The sequence below is a fragment of the Eubalaena glacialis genome, chromosome 3 (assembly GCF_028564815.1).
Source record: "Eubalaena glacialis isolate mEubGla1 chromosome 3, mEubGla1.1.hap2.+ XY, whole genome shotgun sequence".
Classification (NCBI taxonomy): Eukaryota; Metazoa; Chordata; class Mammalia; order Artiodactyla; family Balaenidae; genus Eubalaena; species Eubalaena glacialis.
Window position 1 is genome coordinate 76,092,459 of NC_083718.1, and position 18,967 is coordinate 76,111,425.

The 18,967-nt window shown below is 43.0% G+C and overlaps 1 protein-coding gene and 1 non-coding gene across 2 annotated transcripts; one reads left to right on the forward strand and one right to left on the reverse strand.

Moving 5' to 3' along the window:
• Window positions 1-10,841: 10,841 nt before the first annotated feature.
• HSPA6 (heat shock protein family A (Hsp70) member 6) lies at window positions 10,842-13,269 on the reverse strand. The gene is given in 2 exon segments (XM_061183182.1): window positions 10,842-12,765; window positions 12,768-13,269. Coding segments are annotated over 2 exon segments (1,938 nt in total). The 5' UTR covers window positions 13,119-13,269; the 3' UTR covers window positions 10,842-11,178.
• Window positions 13,270-13,866: 597 nt separating this feature from the next.
• On the forward strand, window positions 13,867-13,937 carry TRNAG-GCC (transfer RNA glycine (anticodon GCC)). Its single transcript has one exon. It is a non-coding gene; the product is annotated as a tRNA-Gly (tRNA).
• The last annotated feature ends 5,030 nt before the right edge of the window (window positions 13,938-18,967 follow it).

Here is an 18,967-nt window from a genome sequence, read left to right on the forward strand (position 1 = left end):
CATGCAAGAGACGTTCCCTTGGAGAGAACCCAAAGTTGTTTAAGATTAGTTTTTGTCTCGGCAGTGAAAGAGAACAAAAAAGTTCTTCTATCTCTCCCCATCTGGGAATCGAACGCCGATCTCCTACCTGACAGGCCAGGCCAGGCCACTCACCAGTATGCCGACGAGGAAAACAACAGTGGAGGGTTTAAAAATCATTGCTTAGGAAGTTACTTCTAAACTGCCATAGCAATTTATTCCTTGAAAGACCGTTGGTTGCTGGTCAAGTTGTTATTTTACTGTATCTAGACTGTCACGTTGCAACTGAAACATAATGGGAGCTCCACAGGTAGTTTAAAATTTCTAATAGCCACAGTAAAAAGTAAGAAGAAACAGGTGATAATTTAAAATATATATCTGATTTAACCCAATATTCCGAAATATTATTTCAACATGTAACTAATACACAAATATTAATTAGATTTTGTTGTTGTTGTTGTTCTTAGTTTTCAAACCGGTAAGTATTTTACACTTACAGACAGCACATTTCTACTCAGACGTTAAATTTTCATTGGAAAAACTTGATTAATATTTAGACTTCATGACACTTACAGTTGAAAAAGTGGATTCATATACCAAAGCTGTTCCTAACGTACTTAAACGTTCTGCAATAGCTGGATTGAGTATCTGTTTACATTTTTACATTGATTTATTTCAATTAATTAATGTGTTGATTTCAATTAAATAGACTTAAAAAATAGTCCCGCAACAGCCAGCTCTACTCACCACCAGTCCCTCCTATCAGGAAACTTGCACAAGCCTCTTAGATAGCCTCATCCACCAGAGGGCAGACAGCAGAAGCAAGAAAAACTACAATCCTGCAGCCTGTGGAACAAACACCACATTCATAGAAAGATAGACAAGATGAAAAGGCAGAGGGCTATGTACCAGACGAAGGAACAAGATAAAACCCCAGAAAAAGAACCAAATGAAGTGGAGATAGGCAACTGTCCAGAAAAAGAATTCAGAATAATGATAGTGAAGATGACCCAGGACCTCGGAAAAAGAATGGAGGCAAACAGGGAGATCAGCTCGGTGCTTTGTGACCACCTAGAGGGGTGGGATAGGGAGGGTGGGAGGGAGGGAGATGCAAGAGGGAAGAGATATGGGAACATATGTATATGTATAACTGATTCACTTTGTTATAAAGCAGAAACTAACACACCATTGTAAAGCAATTATACTTCAATAAAGATGTTTAAAAAAAAAAAAAGAATGGAGGCAAAGATCGAGAAGATGCAAGAAATGTTTAACAAAGACCTAGAAGAATTAAAGAACAAGCAAACAGAGATGAACAATACAATAATTGAAATGAAAAATACACTAGAAAGAATCAATAGCAGAATAACTGAGGCAGAAGAACGGATAAGTGACCTGGAAGACAGAATGGTGGAATTCACTGCTGCAGAACAGAATAAAGAAAAAAGAACGAAAAGAAATGAAGACAGCCTAAGAGACCTCTGGGACAACATAAACGCACCAATATTCACATTATAGGTGTCCCAGAAGGAGAAGAGAGAGAGAAAGGACCCGAGAAAATATTTGAAGAGATTATAGTCGAAAACTTCCCTAACATGGGAAAGGAAATTGCCACCCAAGTCCAGGAAGCACAGAGAGTCCCATACAGGATAAACCCAAGGAGAAGCACGCTGAGACACATAGTAATCAAACTGTCAAAAATTAAAGAAAAATTATTGAATGCAGCAAGGGAAAAATGACAAATAACATACAAGGGAACTCCCATAAGGTTAACAGCTGATTTCTCAGCAGAAACTCTACAAGCCAGAAGGGAGTGGCATGATATACTAAAAGTGATGAAAGGGAAAAACCTACAACCAAGATTACTCTACCCAGCAAGGATCTCATTCAGATTTGATGGAGAAATCAAAAGCTTTACAGACAAGCAAAAGCTAAGAGAATTCAGCACCACCAAACCAGCTCTACAACAAATGCTAAAGGAACTTCTCTAAGTGGGAAACACAAGAGAAGAAAAGGACCTACAAAAACAAACCCGAAACGATTAAGAAAATGGTCATAGGAACATACATATCGATGACTACCTTAAACGTGAATGGATTAAATGCTCCAACCAAAAGACACAGGCTTGCTGAATGGATACAAAAACAAGATCCATATATATGCTGTCTACAAGAGACCCACTTCAGACCTAGGGACACATACAGACTGAAAGTGAGGGGATGGAAAAAGATATTCCATGCAAACGGAAATCAGAAGAAAGCTGGAGTAGCAACACTCATATCAGGTAAAATAGACTTTAAAATAAAGAATGTTACAAGAGACAAGGAAGGACACTACGTAATTATCAAGGGATCAATCCAAGAAGAAGCTATAATAATTATAAATATATATGCACCCAACATAGGAGCACCTCAATACATAAGGCAACTGCTAACAGCCACAAAAGAGGAAATCAACTGTGACACAATAATAGTGGGGGACTTTAACACCTCACTTACGCCAATCATCCAATTTGGACAGATCATCCAAACAGAAAATTAATAAGGAAACACAAGCTTTAAATGACACAATAGACCAGATAGATTTAATTGATATTTATAGGACATTGCATCCAAAAACAGCAGATTACACTTTCTTCTCAAGTGTGCATGGAACATTCTCCAGGATAGATCACATCTTGGGTCACAAATCAAGCCTCAGTAAATTTAAGAAAACTGAAATCATATCAAGCATCTTTTCTGACCACAATGCTATGAGATTAGAAATCAATTACAGTGAAAAAAAAGGAAAAAACACAAACACATGGAGGGTAAACAGTACATTACTAAATAACCAAGCGATCACTGAAGAAATCAAAGAGGAAATCAAAAAATACTTAGAGACAAATGACAATGAACTCACGACGATCCAAAACCTATAGGATGCAGCAAAAGCAGCTCTAAGAGGGAAGTTATAGCTATACAAGCCTACCTCAAGAAACAAGAAAAATCTCAAATAAACAATCTAACGTTACACCTAAAGGAACTAGGGAAAGAAGAACAAGCAAAATGCAAAGTTAGCATAAGGAGAGAAATCATAAAGATCAGAGCAGAAATAAATGAAATAGAAACAAAGAAAACAATAGCAAAGATCAATAAAACTAAAAGCTGGTTCTTTGAGAAGATAAACAAAATTGATAAACCATTAGCCAGACTCATCAAGAAAAAGAGGGAGAGGAGAAAAATCAATAAAATTAGAAATGAAAAAGGAGAAGTTACAACAGACACTGCAGAAATACAAAGCATCCTAAGAGACTACTACAAGCAACTCTATGCCAATAAAATGGACAACCTGGAAGAAATGGACAAATTCTTAGAAAGGTATAACCTCCCAAGACTGAACCAGGAAGAAATAGAAAATATGAACAGACCAATCACAAGTAATGAAATTGAAACTGTGATTAAAAATCTTCCAACAAACAAAAGTCCAGGCCCAGATGGCTTCACAGGAGAATTCTATCAAACATTTAGAGAAGAGCTAACACCCATCCTTCTCAAACTCTTCCAAAAAATTACAGAGGAAGGAACACTCCCAAACTCATTCTATGAGGCCACCATCACCCTGATACCAAAACCAGACAAAGACACTACAAAAAAAGAAAATTACAGACCAATATCACTGATGAATATAGGTGCAAAAATCCTCAACAAAATACTAGCAAACAGAATCCAACAACACATTAAAAGGATCATACACCATGATCAAGTGGGATTTATCCCAGGGATGCAAGGATTCTTCAATATATGCAAATCAATCAATGTGATACACCATATTAACAAACTGAAGAATAAAAACCATATGACCACCTCAGTAGATGCAGAAAAAGCTTTTGACGAAATTCAACACCCATTTATGATAAAAACTCTCCAGAAAGTGGGCATAGAGGGAACCTACCTCAACATAATAAAGGCCATATACAACAAACCCACAGCAAACATCATTCTCAATGGTGAAAAACTGAAAGCATTTCCTCTAAGACCAGGAACAAGACAAGGGTGTCCACTCTCAACACTATTATTCCACGTAGTTTTGGAAGTCCTAGCCACGGCAATCAGAGAAGAAAAAGAAATAAAAGGAATACAAATTGGAAAGGAAGAAGTAAAACTGTCACTGTTTGCAGATGACATGATACTATACATAGAGAATCTGAAAGATGCCACCAGAAAACTACTAGAGCTAATCAATGAATTTGGTAAAGTTGCAGGATACAAAATTAATGCACAGAAATCTCTTGCATTCCTATACACATATGATGAAAAATCTGAAAGAGAAATTAAGGAAACACTGCCATTTACCATTGCAACAAAAAGAATAAAATATCTGGGAATAAACCTACCTAGGGAGACAAAACACCTGTATGCAGAAAACTATAAGACACTGAGGAACGAAATTAAAGATGATACCAACAGATGGAGAGACATACCATGTTCTTGGATTGGAAGAATCAGTATTGTGAAAATGACTATACTACCAAAAGCAATCTACAGATTCAATGCAATCCCTATCAAATTACCAATGGCATTTTTTACAGAACTAGAACAAAAAATCTTAAAATTTTGTATGGAGACATAGAAGACCCTGAATAGCCAAAGCAGTCTTGAGGGAATAAAACAGAGCTGGAGGAATCAGACTCCCTGACTTCAGATTATACTACAAAGCTACAGTAATCAAGACAATATGGTATTGGCACAAAAACAGAAACATAGATGAATGGAACAAGATAGAAAGCCCAGAGATAAACCCACGCACTTATGGTCAACTAATCTATGACAAAGGAGGCAAGGATATACAATGGAGAAAAGACAGTCTCTTCAATAAGTGATGCTGGGAAAACTGGACAGCTACATGGAAAAGAATGAAATTAGAACACTCCCTAACACCATACACAAAAATAAACTCAAAATGGATTAGAGACCTAAATGTAAGACTGGACACTATAAAACTCTTAGAGGAAAACATAGGAAGAACACTCTTTGACATAAATCACAGCAAGATCTTTTTTGATCCACCTCCTAGAGTAATGGAAATAAAAACAAAAATAAAGAAATGGGACCTAATGAAACTTAAAAGCTTTTGCACAGCAAAGGAAACCATAAACAAGACGAAAAGACAACCTCAAAATGGGAGAAAATATTTGCATACGAATCAATGGACAAAGGACTAATCTACAAAATATATAAACAGCTCATGTAGCTCAATATTAAAGAAACAAACAACCCAATCCAAAAATGGGCAGAAGACCTAAATAGACATTTCTCCAAAGAAGATATACAGATGGCCAAGAAGCACATGAAAAGCTGCTCAACATCACTAATTATTAGAGAAATGCAAATCAAAACTACAATCAGGTATCACCTCACACCAGTTAGAATGGGCATCATCAGAAAATCTACAAGCAACAAATGCTGGAGAGGATGTGGAGAACAGGGAACCCTCTTTCACTGTTGGTGGGAATGTAAATTGATACAGCCACTATGGAGAACAATATGGAGGTTCCTTAAAAAACTAAAAATAGAATTACCATATGATCCAGCAATCCCACTACTGGGCATATACCCAGAGAAAACCATAATTCAAAAAGACACATGCACCCCAATGTTCATTGCAGCACTATTTACAATAGCCAGGTCATGGAAGCAACCTAAATGCCCATTGACAGACGAATGGATAAAGGAGATGTGGTACATATATACAATGGAATATTACTCAGCCATAAAAAGGAACGAAATTGGGTCATTTGTAGAGACGTGGATGGATCTAGAGACTCATACAGAGTGAAGTAAGTCAGAAAGAGAAAAACAAATATCGTATATTAACGCATATATGTGGAACCTAGAAAAGTGGTACAGATGAACCGGTTTGCAGGACAGAAATTGAGACACAGATGTAGAGCACAAACGTATGGACACCAAGGGGGGAAAGCGGCGGGGGCGGGGGGGGGGATGGTGGTGGTGTGATGAATTGGGAGATTGAGGAACAAAAATAAAATGTAGTTCCTCAGACGCACCCGCCAGTTTCAAGTGCCCAATAGCTTGTAGCTACCGTATGAGTCTCGCCGATATAAATCCATGGCCCCCTTCCGAGGCTGAGTTTCAGACAAGACATCGCAGAATCCAGAAGATACCAAAGATTTCTCACGAGTCGGCAGTTTAAAAAGGAAGGCAGGAGGGAAGGTAAGAGAGGAAAGAAAGCCTTTAGAATCTAATCCCTCCAAAATGTGGCTGGTCAGAGAATGAGGCCCCCAGGGTATACAAGGAGGTCAGGGGAGAAAGGGAGGTTTGGCTGCAGTTCTTAGTTTCAGTTCCCAGTTTCGCTCAGGCTTTAAAAATATATTGCACGCCCTATTTCTCGCTCTCTTCAGGAACTTGCTGAGGGTGAAAAAAAGCTAATTGCGTTGGCCGGGAATCGAACCCGGGTCAACTGCTTGGAAGGCAGCTATGCTCACCACTATACCACCAACGCCACCGTCCCCATGACTCCTGAATTAAGTATATAAGTATACTACTGACCATGACATCACAGAAGGCTTTTGGTATTGCTTTATATTCGAGATCCCAAAGCACACAAAGCCTTTTCTCGGCGAGGATGGACCCCGTCCTTACTCTTCTTAGTCGGCCCCGCCAACTAACGACGCGGGGCCGGTAACGCAGAGACCACCCGGCGCCCGGAGCCGGAGGGCTGGAACACACGGAGCCCGGAGGGAAAGCCAACGAACGCCTCGCTCGGCCCGGGAAATTTTCTCCCCCGCCGCCTTCTGTCGTCCGCGCTCCCAGCTCCGCCGCTTGGCGCGCCCCAGCACTGGATCCACCGGGTGTTGGGTTCGGTACCGGCGATTTTGGGCGGAGGGTTCGAGGGAGACCGGCCAGCAAGGGGGTCCACCCTGGTGTGGCTCAGTCCCCCGAGAGAAGGAGCGAGAGGAGCGCTCGAAGGGACACTGGGGAAATGGATCTTTACAGTTTAGGATGATGAAGAAGTAAGAGATAGGAGTCGGAGGCAGTTTTATTTTTGCTGTTTTGCGAAGAAGTCCAAGGAGAGTTCTAAGTTTATTTAAATAAACAACAAACAGCATTGATACAGTTTAACATCATGCTACCGCGCTGTTTGACAATCTTAGAAGGGAATAAGAAAGACACTTTTCCGGATGTCAGGATGGCCGAGCGGTCTAAGGCGCTGCGTTCAGGTCGCAGTCTCCCCTGGAGGCGTGGGTTCGAATCCCACTTCTGACAATGTGTGCATTTTACTCACTTTTTTCCAACGTACAAGTAGGATTGAATTCGTGGAGAAAGGAGTATTGATTAATAAACACCTTTCTATGCTGCCTATTATATATGAAGATTGTGCTTCCCTTTGACTATGAAACTGAATCTATTTAGATCTATCCCTAAGTACAAAAAATTTTTTTCTTTCCTTTAGACTCCGGTTTCTCAGTGCCTATTTACTGCATGTAGATACAAAAGACTCCCCTGAACAAGGAAAAGCCCTCAACCCAGATCCCTAAACTTGCTATAACTGACCTGAGTCTTTTCATGCTCAGACTGCAGTGTCAAACTTTGGTGAGATTCGGATTCCCCACCATCGTGCCGGGCCAGCTGCCACCACCAATTATAATTCAGTATGTTTGCTGGGTCCTCAAAGACCCGGAAAGGAAATCAACACACCAAACGGGGGAAAGTACTAGAGAGCAAAGGTAAACTCATGGAGTTGTTTCAAGAACTTTTTCTTGAAGACCGCAAACAAGCCACTCTCTAAATTGGGAGGAGCTGATTTATAGAAAAATCTTGTGCTTTCCGGAAGAGGGAAGAACTGTCAGTCCGAAGAGGCTGAATGTGTGAGGTCCATAAGCATGAGGATGGAAGGATCCTTAGGTTGGTTAATGAAAGCTCGCCAGACAAACTACATTCTTTGTTATTTACTGGGCTGCGACCTTGGGAAATGTATTTGACTTTTCTGAGCCTTAGTTTGCTTGTAGTAAAATGGAGATAGAATTGTTGTGAGGATTGAGATGACCTAGCAGCTTATTAGAAATACAGATCTCAGGCTGTACCTCAGACCTACTGAATCTACATTTTATAAGATTCCCACATTTATAAGTCACATTGATATCACATACCTTCTGACAGGCACTTCACCCTGTGGTATACTTCCCCAAAACCCCACTGTAATCATGAGAAAACTGACAAACCCAAATTGAGGGACAATCTACCAAATATACCTAACCAGTACTCTTCAAAATGTGAAGGTCTTGAAAAACATCGGAAGATTAAGAAACTGTTGCAGATTGTAGGGAAGACATGATAACTAAATGCAACGAGTTAACCCGGATTGGCTTCTGAAACAGTAAAAGAACATTAGTGGAAAAATATGAAATCCCCTTAACATTAGGGTAAGCTGGATGAAGTATATACAGTGACTTTCTGTAGTATCTTTACAACTCTCTGTCGGTCTAAAATTATTGCAAAATAAAAAGGCCTTAAAAAAAAAAAAAACTTGAAAGTGGTTGCCTGTTAGGAGTAGCACTTAGGAGTGGGGCAAGAAACTGCTGGGGTTTTTTTGTTCTTGTTGTTGTTTGCCCACCCCATGAGGCTTGTGGGATCTTGGTTCCCGTACCAAGGATTGAACCCCGGCCATGGCAGTGAAAGCGCAGAATCCTAACAACTGGACTACCAGGGAATTCCCAAGACTGCTGGTTTTTCATTAGAAGGATTGTAGCAAGATCTGATTTTTTAATAATGGGCATATATTTTGATTTAATTTGTTCTAATATTTTGGGGAACAAATATTTAATTTTTTCTAATATTTTTATTGTAATCACGCATAGTTGTGATTACAGTAATCGAACTAAGACTGTATATATATACACACACAATACAATGACATTTAGATGCCTATTAACAGGAAACAATCCCCAAAGAATCTAAAGCATCAACAGTCATTTAAAAGTAGATGAAATGGTTAGTTTGTTTAAATCCCTCTGTAGAAAAATAGATACCATCCAAATGAGAAGATCTGAGGTGTTTTGACAACTAAGCACAATGAAATTCTCCTTCTTATATACTGTGTGTGTTTTTAGCAAGAGAGAGAGATTGTTGAAATGCTAGGAAACTGTCTAAACCCTGTAGGTGCCATCATTCTGCTTGAGAAGTTACAAACAGTTTGGGGTGGTCAATGTTGGAAGCTGGAAGGAAATTCAGGAAAGGGAAAGTACAACACAGAATGTGTATGTGACATCATCTCTTTTTTGCAGGTTGCTTCAATGTGAAGCCAGCTGGCATAGGACTTAGGCCAGGCGCAGGAAAAAACAGTTAAAAATGTGAAATGACAACCAGGAGACAAATGGGTTGTTACTGCAACCTCCTCTCCACCTGCAAGAAATCACCCTTAGCTAAATATAACGTAGCATTGCTCTAACCAAGGCCGCCTTGTTTTCTGAGGTAAAAATAAATCTCTCTTTGCACACGGGAGAGGTACAGTGTGGATTGGGCTGATTGGGAAGTAACTTACACAAATTTATCCTCTTATATGTCATTTAACTGGCAATAGAGTTGAGCCTCAGGATATTTCCCAGGTTCAGTCACTTGCTATAAAAAACACATATTCACTTAATGGATAATGTAAATATACAGTAAAATATACTTTTTCTCTCCGGGCTCAGCATCCAACTGTGTTCTAAAGGAATAATACGTACAATTTCACAACATCTGGGTGAAGATCTGGTAATACGTGGAGTTATGGCCTGTTTGTGAGGTGACAATGTACGGGCTCTAGAATCAGGCAGGACAGTGTTCTTAATTCCAACTCTCCCCACCACCCCCCTTCCCCGACTTAATAGCTATGGACCTTGAGTAATCGTTTAATGTCTTTTAACCTCCAGATCCTCACCTTCAAAAGAGATAGTACACTGTGATGTTGCTGTGATGATTACATTGTATAATCAAGTACCTGGTACATAGTTGACAATCAATTAATAATAATTAGTGATAGCTAATATTTGTTGCTCATACACTATATGCCTAACATTCTTCTTCACTCCTCTCATATTTAGTTAATTGCACCCTTATAACAATTCTGAGGTACTATTTCATCATCATCCCCATTATATAGAAGGGAAAACTGAAGCTCAGAGAGTTTAACTTGCAGAGTAGATAAAGTAACAGCACTGAAAACCTAAGCCTTCTGGTTCCAATATAGCCATTTTGCTACACAATTGCCATTGTCATCATCATCATCATCCTAGGGCTCATCAGCAGAAAGCAGATGGGGCCATGCTATTTCTCTCACATAGATAAGATAATAATAACTTTAATTACACCACTAGACTTACCCTCTTAGTCTAACATATTCCCCAGAGTCCAAGACTTGGGGTCTGCTCTCTAATGAACCATGAATAAGGTCACATTATTAGAGGCAGATAATTAGCATATAAACTCTTTGGCAGTGTGTTAGGACACACAGACTGACAAACTAAACTGGGCTCCTAATATAGAATTTTTATTTTAGGGTCTTGCTAGGGCTTAAGTTTCTCTTCATTCTCTGCTTTTCCAGCTCCTCCTCCCTCCCTCTTTTAACACAGTGTCACAATTCTCTCCTGTCTGACCTCATTTCAATACTATCTCAATGTGCCTGCCTCAACCTCTTCCTCTTATCTTGTTTTCCCTTATAGAAATCATGCGCACAGCCTCATGAATTTTCTTCCCATCCCTCCTTCAGCACCCACCCCAACATTTTCTGCTTCTGATAGCCCTGCCCCTTCATCTACTTAATTGGATAGAATGAAAACTAAGAAGAAACTTTAAAAGTTTATTTAGCTCTCTTATTTCACATAACAAAATCCATACATGCAAGTAACAAAATACATTAAACGTAGATAAAAGCAGTGATAAAGTGCCACACAAATGTTCATAATGATTACTTCTGCTTGTTTGAAGTAGGAGAAGAAGATTTTTTAAAAGTCAACTGGCAAATACCTCAGTTATAAAACATACAGACCAAAAAAACTCCCTGTTTGGGGGCAAGATTCTCCTCCACTCCCACCCCTCAAGATAGGCAGGATCATAGTAGACAGTCTAGAAAGTCCACAAGCCCAGCCCTTCCAGTCACAGCTGCCTTGCCAGGAGGGGCCATTTAATCGACTTCCTCAATGACAGGGCCAGTACTGGGGGCTCCCTGTCGGGCTTGAGCTCCACAACTGCTACCGCCAGGGACCCCAGGCCCCCCGTAGAGCCTGGAGAAGATGGGGCGACAGACATGCTCCAGCTCCCTCTTCTGATGCTCAGATTCCTCTTTCTCTGCCAACTGGCTGTGCTCCAGCCAAGCAAGGACTTCCTGACACTTGTCTTGTACTTTGCACCTGTCCTCTTCAGGAATCTTGTCTCTAAGTCTCTCCTCTTGCAAAGAGCTCTTCACATGGAAGACACAGGCCTCCAGAGAGTTTTTGGCAGCCACCCTGTCCCTCTGGGCCTCATCCTCATCCGGAACATCCTTGTCCTGTTCAGCCTCACAAACCATCTTCTCCACTTCCTCCTTGCTCAGCCGGCCCTTGTCATCGGTGATGGTAATCTTGTTAGCTTTGCCTGTGCTCCTGTCAGTGGCTGTCACACTCAGGATGCCACCGGCATCCATGTCAAAAGTCACCTCGATCTGGGGGACTCCACGTGGGGCAGGAGGGATGCCACTGAGCTTAAAGCATCCCAGCCGGTTGTTGTCCCTAGTCATGGCCCTCTCACCCTCATACACCTGGATCAGGACCCCAGGCTGGTTGTCTGAATAGGTAGTGAAAGTCTGGGTCCGCTTGGTCGGGATGGTGGCATTCCTCTGGATCAGCGTAGTCATCACCCCACCAGCTGTCTCCAGCCCCAGGGACAAGGGAGCCACATCCAGCAGCAGGAGATCCTGCACCTTCTCACACTTGTCCCCCATCAACACTGCTGCCTGCACAGCAGCCCCATAAGCCACAGACTCATCCGGGTTGATGCTCTTGTTCAGCTCCCTGCCATTGAAGAAGTCCTGCAGGAATTTTTGTACCTTGGGGATGCGGGTAGAGCCACCCACTAGGACAATGTCATGGATCTGGGCCTTGTCCAGCTTGGCACCCCTTAGGGCCTTCTCCACCGGCTCCAGGGTGCTGCAGAAGAGGTCCGAGCACAGTTCTTCAAAGCGGGCTCGAGTGATGGAAGTGTAGAAGTCTACGCCCTCAAACAGGGAATCGATCTCCAGAGTGGCCTGGGTGCTGGAGGACAGGGTGCGCTTGGCGCGCTCATAGGCTGTGCAGAGCCTGCGCAGGGCCCGCTTGTTCCTGCTCAAGTCCTTCCCGTGCTTCCGCCGGAACTCCTCCACGAAGTGGTTCACCAGCCGGTTGTCTAAGTCCTCTCCACCCAGATGAGTGTCTCCAGTCGTGGCCTTCACCTCAAAGACACCGGCGTCGATAGTGAGGGCCGACACGTGGAAGGTGCCCCCACCCAAGTCGAAAATGAGCGCGTTGCGCTCTCCGGCGCCCCGCCGGTCCAGGCCATAGACCATGGCAGCCGCCGTGGGCTCGTTGATGATCCTCAGCATGTTGAGCCCCGCGATGGCACCCGCGTCCTTGGTGGCCTGACGCTGGGAGTCGTTGAAGTAGGCGGGCACCGTGATTACAGCGTGCCTCAGGGGCTGGCCCAGGTACGCCTCCGCTGTCTCCATCTTGCTCAGCACCATGGACGAGATCTCCTCGGGGTGTAGAACGCCTTGTCTTCCCCGCGGTAGGACACGCGCACCTTGGGCTTGCCGCCCTCGCTCACCACCTGGAAGGGCCAGTGCTTCATGTCCGACTGCACAGTGGGGTCTTCGAACTTGCGCCCGATCAGTCACTTGGCGTGGAACACGGTGTTGTGTGGGTTCAGATCCGCCTGGTTCTTGGCCGCATCGCCCACCCGACGATCGGTGTCGGTGAAGGCCACGTAGCTGGGGGTGGTGCGGTTGCCCTGGTCGTTGGCGAGGATCTCCACCCGGCCTTGCTGGAACATGCCCACGCATGAGTATGTGGTGCCCAGGTCGATGCCTATGGCCACTTCCCTTGCAGCGGACATGGCTGTGGCCTCTCGCGCTTCTGGGGACGAGTGTGATACCGATTCAAATGCAGGAGTCTGCGGAACTTCGAGCGGCTCAGCCGTGGAGGTGCGCTCAGCGGTGCGACTCTCCTGCCTGCCCAGCTCGGATCTGCTCGGCTCCGCTTCCACGAGCTTTTTATCCGGTTGCCGGAGACCCGCCGTCCCCCCGCCCCCGCCGACGCGAACCTTCCAGCGCTTTCGCGGCGAGCCCAGAGCCGCCCGGCCCCCCGCTCCGGCTGACTCAGCCCAGGAGGCGCCGGGCTGACTCCGGGGGAAGGGTCGGGCGGATCGGGCCGTGCAAGGAGGGGCGGCCTCAGCTGCGTCTGACTCAGAGCTGCAGAGAAAGTTCCAGCTTCTCCCGGCTTGTTCTAAGGGCGAGCGGTTGGGGCAGAATTCAGGTAAAGCAAAAACTTCTCAAGAAAACAGTTTTTCCTCTGGGTGGTTGAAGAGGGCTGTTCAGAGTCCAGCGGCTCGAGAAAAGCCGAAAGCATGTCACCATGCGAATAGAGCCATGGCCTCGAGGCAGGGGTTTAAATAGTAGGTTTTTTTCTTAAGTCTTAATTATTATTATTATGTTGTTGTTGTTGTTGTTGTTGTTGTTTTGAAACCTAAAGGCAGTGTTTTCGAAATTGTGGCTAAGAGGAGTGGCCCGATTGCTGTTCTGGAATGAAACTAGGGCCAGAGATGACTTTAAGAGATGGCGCTCTAGAACATGTTAACGGCTGGGGCATTGGTGGTTCAGTGGTAGAATTCTCGCCTGCCACGCGGGAGGCCCGGGTTCGATTCCCGGCCAATGCACTGTGTTATTTTCTTCCAGGCTATTCTAATTAAAAATTTTTATTGGAGTACAGTTGATTTAAAATGTTGTATTAGTTTCCGCTGTACAGCAAAGTGAATCACTTATACATATATCCAGTCTTTTTTAAGATTCTTTCCCCATATAGGTCATTTACAGAGTACTGAGAAGAGTTACCTAGGTCCTTATTAGTTATCTATTTTACATATAGTAGTGTGTATATGTTAAGACTTTTTCTATTCTAGGATTTGTGACACTGAAATAAACAAAACCAGTTAGTTGAAGGCTGGGTTCATTTGGTTTTTCCTCCTTTACCAAGTCTCATTCCTGAGAGGAGCCAGAACCTGGTGTTGTGGCTTGGGGACCCAGGCATGACTTCTCCACCCAGCCCTGGAGAGAACACAGCACAGGAGGAAGGAGCATGTGGATGGATGAACTGTGGTGAAAATGTCCCTCCTGTGGTTGAGCCTTCTCCCTGGGCCAGTGTCTCCAAGGAGCATCGTCCCAAGGGGCCGGTTGGAAAGGCACAGTGTGCGTTTTTCTCTGAGGCCTGGACGGGTTCCCAGCGGGAGCCCAGGACACAGGTGGGGAGTAAATTCCTGGAGGCTGCAGTCCATCCTATGCCCTGAAGGCCAGGGGAGGAGATGAGTTCACTGGTCAGTAAAGCCACATTTGTTCCCATCAGTGCTATGGCCTTGCAAAGTGAGTCTTTGCCATGTCTCACTTTCCTTAATCCAGAATATCCCATTTGAATTTTTTGGTGTTTCTATTTGGCGTGGACTCCCAAAAAGCCAAAAGAAGGAGACTTTTTGGAGACGTGAGGATGGAAATGGAGGAAAGAGAAGCAAATGTTCTCTATAATCTCCCCATGGGGGAAGGAACTCTGATTTCCTGCATGACAGACAGGGATAGTCACCGCTATACTAAGAGCACAGTACCCAGGGGAACATGATACATTCTAATGTTAAACTCTAGTCGCTTCAACTATTACATAATATATTATTATTCACCCGATTCAAAGGCAACTCCTAATTTTTAAAAAGATGAACTAAAAACCTTTGCTCTGTAAGTGGGTCTTTTCTCCTCAGATGGCTCAGAACCCTTTGGAATGCTTCAGGGCCTTTGAAGAGGGAGGAGGGAGTCAGGATGCAGATGTCAGTCCCACTTCTGCACTGGAAAAAAGGGAATGTTTGAAGACGTATGCAATGAGTGACTTCCATGGTGGAAAATCAAATCATCCTCAAAAGGAAGGAACCTGTTTTATAACCCAGGAGGGAGAGAAGCTGTCAGCTTTAAATTCATTCACTTTCAGTGTTTAGGCTGCCCAGGCCTGTGTGTAAAAGTTAGGACATTTTAGGCAAGGGCCTGCAAGAAAAGGGTGCTCACTTCAGAAAGGAAAAGGTGGCCTGGCCTGGGGTCTGTGCCCTGGACTGTTCAGGGACTGCCTTGTCCAAACTACTCTGACCTTCTCTCCCAGTGCTCAGCAGCCTCAAAACCCCACCTGCACATCTACCCCCAAGAGTTCCAGGTATAGCCCTGAAGCAAGCACCTCTGTACCTAGACACAGCATCACACAGGCATGCTTCCAATGTCATTCACTTTATTTTTTAATTCATAATAGACAAGCTTATTATGCAATGCAAATTTTATACATACACTTAAACATATCCACTTATGTTTAGTAACTTAGATTGAGTGTCTTTAAAAGTAGAATAGGGACTTCCTTGGTGGCGCAGTGGTTGAGAATCTACCTGCAAATGCAAGGGACACGGGTTCGATCCTAAGCCTGTGTGCCATAACTACTGAAGCCTGTGCGCCTACAGCCTGATCTCTGCAACAAGAGAAGCCACTGCAGTGAGAAACTCACGCACCACAACGAAGACCCAATGCGGACAAAAATAAATAAATAAATAAATTTATTAAAAAAAAAAAAGTAGAAGAGACATTCAAGTGATGACTTAAAAGGTCATTGTGGAGGGATGCTCTTGACCCAAAACTGAGCACAAAAAGCAAGTTGTAGAACAAAATGTATAGTATGATCCAAAACTATATATAAAGATCTGTGATACCAACTATCTGTACATCCTTGAACAAGTCATTTCAACCATCTGGGCTATACCTTTCTCAATTTTAAGATGACAAGATTGAATTTCATCATTTCTGACACTTTCTAGCTTTAAAAATCTCTGATTTCATCCAGGAGCAAAAGAGGATTCCTGTTTCCCCTAAACTATGTACCTGCTCTATACCCAAATAAATCCTGCTTCCGTTAATAAGAAAAAGAGGAGTGATCTGCTATATCTATCAGATAGTGCCATATATACTTTATTCATTTTTACCCCTCAGAGTGGTACAGTAAGGAATATTAGTGTGATAGACATTGATGCTGCTCACCAATGTTTATGATTCTCCTCCTTCTAGCCTCAGAAAGGGATTGCAATTCCATGCCTCTTGAGATCAGGTCATATGACTTGTTTTGATCAATGAAATTTAAGTATGTGTGATATGTTACTTCTGGGCAGAGGGCATTTAATTACCATCCTAATTGCCACTGTTCTCTTTGGCTTCCTTGGCAATGTGTGGTAGCTGGTGTTGAAATGGAAGTATGAACCTGAGCCATCCCATGAAAGACAGCTTCCTGGGGAGTCTTCTAGGAAGACTGGAAGCAGAAAATGAATGAGAAATAAACCTTTGATGTTTTATGCCACTGAGATTGTATTTTTACAGCATCTGAGCTTAATATACTGGCTACAGCTGGTCAAATGGGATTATCCCCATTTTTTTTTTTCTGATGTGACTAGCCACAAAAATGTAACTCACTCAGTTCTACCTTCTAGGCCACCCCCACTCCAACTTAGACCTTCTTACCTTTTTTTTCAGTTACTATAGTAAAAGCAATCTTATCTATTTAAGGAGAAAGTGCCAGCCAAATAGTGTGCTCCAAAGACATCAGATTCCATGAGCATTTATTAAACGCCGATTATGTTCCAAAGACATTATGCTTCCGTATATGTTGTTACACTTTAACCTCACACGATATCCCTGGGGAGGGAGATACAGATATTACCATTTTACAGAAGAAGAATCTAATTCATAAAGTAGTTAAATGAATTCTTCAAGACAAACCAGCTAGCAAATGTAGAAATGAAACACAAATCCAGGTTGTTTGGCTCTCTTTTCAGTATGCTTTTCACAACGCTACGCTACAGGCTTAGGAAGTCAATTCAATTAAAGGGAAGTAGGTCCAACCGATATACTACTTTAAAAGATGTGATGGGTGAAAGTAAATAATACTGAGTTTAGGCAAATATATTCAAAGCTGAAATGCATGTACTAGTGGTATATATTGGGTAGTATCTAATAGGGTGTTCAATAGTATTGAATTGGACCTCTGCTTCTGGGAAGATGGAGTAGATGTACCTAAAAAAAGTCTCTAGCTTCAAATGCTAAAGAATTTACTCATTCCACAAATAGGTATTGAGTGCTTTATCAAGTGCCAGACATTGACCTTGACTCTAAGTATATGGTAGTGAACAAAACAGACAAAGGCCCTGCTCTCCTGGAGCATATTCTAATGGGAGAGGGGGTAGTCAGTTGGTGATACATACAATAGGGAAAAAATACAGCAGTAAACAATTAAACAAGTGAACATATGGTACTCCAGTTGGTGATGAGTACAATGGGGAAAATAAAGCAGGAGAGCGGGATTAGGAGATGGTGGAGGAGTGGGGTTATACCGAATGATCAAGGAGACCTCACTGATAAGGTGGTATTTGAGTAAAGACCATGATGAAGCATGATGTAGATATCTGTAAGAATGAACATTTCAGAAACAGTAAATAACATATAAACCTGTAGCAGAAGTATAACTGAAGAGTTCAAGGAAGCAAAGGAGAGCAGTAGATGAGGTTAGAGAGGCACTGAGGAGCAAGATCATGTAGTGCCTTGTAGAACATTACAAAGGCTTTAGCTATTACTTTAAATGCAAGAGGGAAGCGATTGCATGGCTTCAGAAAAAGAAGTGACAGGTACAACACACATTGGCTGTTATGGTGAGAATGGACTGTCGGGTGTCATGCGTGAGTGCAGGGAGAGCAGTCAGGAGGCTGCTGCCGTAATTCAAGTGAGATGATGGTGGCATGGACCAAGATGCTAGTAGTAGAGTACTGAGAAATGTTCAGATTGTTGGATTTATTTTGAAAGTAGAAGCAGGATTTCCTGAGGTTTCATATATTTGAGGAACCTCTGTCAAGGATCTGTGAAAACACATTTGCTCTGAGTCCTTGTAGAGCTGGGTGGGCTGTGGCTGTGCCTTGGCCTTAGGGAAATCAGTGAAGGTAGGGCCTATTAGGATTTTAGCTCTGGAGATCACAGGCCTTTTCTTTCCCTGGAAGCTCCTGAGCCCACGTTGCTGTCAAGGTGGGGCCAGGGGAAGAGGAAAGTTATGGCCTGAAGAGATGCTGCTGCCACTGCTGTTACACCGTGGGATGAGGGGTCATTTATCCTGAGGGCCTTGGCTCCACCTGACTTTGCAGTTCTTCCAGTCTCCCACTGAGCTTTGAAGGTCTCTCTGCACAGAAAAATACAGCTCTGTATCCACTGCAAAAAGGAGCCCCATCACCAGGCAGAAAGTGATCTGATACCAAGGTGGAATGATGAATAGAATTGCCGGACCTAATAGGAGAGGCAGCGGGATGGGAAAAATGACAGCTGTTAAGACAGAAATTTGGAATAAACGTTCAGGTCCCCAGTGAGGAGCCTTTGTGAAGTCACTGAAGCCAAAGGCTTAGGCGAAGGCCCAGAGCAGACAGCTAGCCCCGGAAGGCTTCAGAGGATCTATCCTTCATCTCTCTGCCTTTCCAAAGAAAGCACTGGATCAGCATTTCCCAAAGGATGACCTCAGGCACATCTGTTCTGCAGGACATTAATAGAAGTTATAAAGGAAAAATGTTTTGTGGTTACCTGGGTTTAGCAAATGCCTTATGAAACTTAGTTTAAAAGTTCCGTTTAAGACAGGACTTCTTGAAGCCTT